Genomic DNA, 2,729 nt, shown 5'->3' with positions numbered 1-2,729 from the left:
TATTATTTATTTATAAATCTTTTACTGCAATTTAAAACAATAAAGCTTGGGATCTCTTTACTTCAAAAAACTGGCCAAAGGCTTTTCATTTACTTTTTTTGGACAGTCCCAATAAAGCCTGTAAAACAACAATGCTACTGTAGTTTCGAATTATTCATTCACAGCATCAGCCAGTGACTTTTTATCCTTGTTCAAGACCATGTATGATGTTTGCTCTACACCACAGGTGTCAAACTCAAGGCCCGGGGGCCAGATTAGCAGTACTGTTTTTCCATTTACAGTAATATACACAAAATTTTAAGGTGAAATTATTGCAACTTACCATCTTTTTTATACATTTTAGTTTAAAAAAAATCTACTAATAAAATGCATAAAAAATTGTATAATAATAGTAAGCGGCCCTCTGGGGCCAAACATAAATGCGATGTGGCCCTCAGTGAAAACGACTTTGACACCTCTGCTCTACACTAATACATATATTGTCGTTAAATAGCACTTTTCATTCACACAAGCTGACTTGTGTATATTGCACAGATGCTCAATTTAACAGAACTTGTCATTTCAGAGTTACCGTTTACTCATAACCAGCTGAGTAGTCCTGACAGAGGAAGTATGGAGGTTGGAAGGAGAGTCGTGCAGGCCCCTTAGCATTCATTTTTAAATGGTAAAATCGTAATATGAAGGTTTGCTCTTTCTTGACCTGAAAAAAGCCGATTACTTTGCAGGTCTTTATTGAGGCTCCATATGCATCCTTTTGTATGTAAAATGCGTTATTATGATACTGTACAAGTATCATATAGGCCAAAAATTTGGACACACCTCAATCAATGCGTTTTCTTTATTTTCTTGACTATTTACATAGTAGATTGTCACTGAAGGCATCCAAACTATGAATGAACACATGTGGAGTTATGTATTTAACAAACAAAGGTGAAATAACTGAAAACATGTTTTATATTCTAGTTTCTTCAAAATAGCCACCCTTTGCTCTGATTACTGCTTTGCACACTCTTGGTATTCTCTCGATGAGCTTCAAGCCCACCTTTGAAGTGAAAACCATTTCAGGTGACTACCTCTTGAAGCTCATCGAGAGAATGCCAAGAGTGTGCAGAGTGTTATTTTGTATGGTGAATGAACATTTTTTTAAATGTCCGCAAAGTTCAGTGAGCAGGTTGTGTTATGTAAGACCATGTCTGTTAAGATTTTCTTTTTTTTTTGCACCATGACTAGGCAAGGTTGTTTGCATTGGGTCATATAACTAAATGCTGCGGATACCTTCAAGAGGTAGTCACCTGAAATGGGTTTCACTGCAGGTGTGCTTGAAGCTCATCCAGAGAATGCCAAGAGTGTGTAATGCAGTAATCTATTTTGAAGAAAAGTACCTCTGATAGTCACACACGCACTACGTGTGGTGAAATTACTCTCTGCATTTGACCCATCCCCTTGTTCCACCCCCTGGGAGGTGAGGGGAGCAGAACTAGAATATAAAATATGTTTTCAGCTATTTCACCTTTTTTTTGTTAAGGACATAACTCCACATGTGTTCATGTTGATGCCTTCCGCGACAATCTACAATGTAAACAGTCATGAAAACGCATTAATGAGGAGAAGGTGTGTCCAAACTTTTGGCCTGTACTGTATACCATATTAATACTTGTTGTACAGTAAATGCATTAAAAGTATGTTGCCAAGCCTTAAAAGTAGAGATGTCCGATAATATCGGCCGATAAATGCTTTAAAATGTAATATCGGAAATGATCGGTATCGTTTTTTAAAATTATCGGTATCGTTTTTTTTATTTTTTATTAAATCAACATAAAAAACACAAGATACACTTACAATTAGTGCACCAACCCAAAAAACCTCCCTCCCCCATTTACACTCATTCACACAAAAGGGTTGTTTCTTTCGGTTATTAATATTCTGGTTCCTACATTATATATCAATACAGTCTGCAAGGGATACAGTCCGTAAGCACACATGGTTGTGCGTGCTGCTGGTCCACTAATAGTACTAATCTTTAACAGTTAATTTGACTAATTTTCATTAATTACTAGTTTCTATGTAACTGTTTTTATATTGTTTTACTTTGTTTTATTCAAGAAAATGTTTTTAATTTATTTATCTTATTTAATTGTATTCATATTTTAAAAAAGGACCTTATCTTCACCATACCTGGTTGTCCAAATTAGGCATGATAATGTGTTAATTCCACGACTGTATATATCAGTAATGGTTGATATCGGTATCGGTAAGTAAAGAGTTGGACAATATCGGATATCGGCAAAAAGCCATTATCGGACATCCCTACTTAAAAGTCTAATGTCAGAGGTTAAGAAAAATTGGACCCCAACAGTGCTCCCTTGTTAGGCCACTAGGTGGTGATAAACGGTCTATGTAGGTCATACATTTGTCATTGAAAACAACCTTTAAATAGACGACAAGGACTCAGTTTGCACAGAAATGTTGCCATTAAACATGAATGCTGTATTTTAAGAGCACATGTGATTATATGAGGGAGGAATCAACACATTAGAGGAAGGTTGGACTGATGAGGAGACTCTTAAGCTAATTAATCCACAGACTTAAGATGTGCTTAATTAGTGCAGTGATTACAACTTGTCTCTCACCATGAGTGTTGGAAGAGTAAGAGCAAATATAGTTTGCAAAGAAGTCACGTCCACCCCTCCCTCTGCTTTCTCTCCTCTCCATCTCCCCCATGCATGTGC

At 36.4% G+C, this 2,729-nt stretch overlaps 1 protein-coding gene across 1 annotated transcript in view; it reads left to right on the top strand.

Annotated features, from left to right (window-relative positions):
• Positions 1-2,657: 2,657 nt before the first annotated feature.
• LOC133618940 (potassium/sodium hyperpolarization-activated cyclic nucleotide-gated channel 2-like) overlaps positions 2,658-2,729 on the top strand; it is a 92,001-nt gene continuing 91,929 nt past the window's right edge. The window contains exon 1 of the mRNA XM_061979793.1: positions 2,658-2,729. This exon is cut by the window's right edge and continues 1,153 nt beyond it. Coding sequence (XP_061835777.1) covers positions 2,720-2,729 — 10 coding nt within the window. The 5' untranslated portion in view covers positions 2,658-2,719.

This window comes from Nerophis lumbriciformis, linkage group LG19 (genome assembly GCF_033978685.3).
Source record: "Nerophis lumbriciformis linkage group LG19, RoL_Nlum_v2.1, whole genome shotgun sequence".
Lineage (NCBI taxonomy): Eukaryota > Metazoa > Chordata > Actinopteri > Syngnathiformes > Syngnathidae > Nerophis > Nerophis lumbriciformis.
This window is presented reverse-complemented; position numbering and strand designations above follow the sequence as displayed.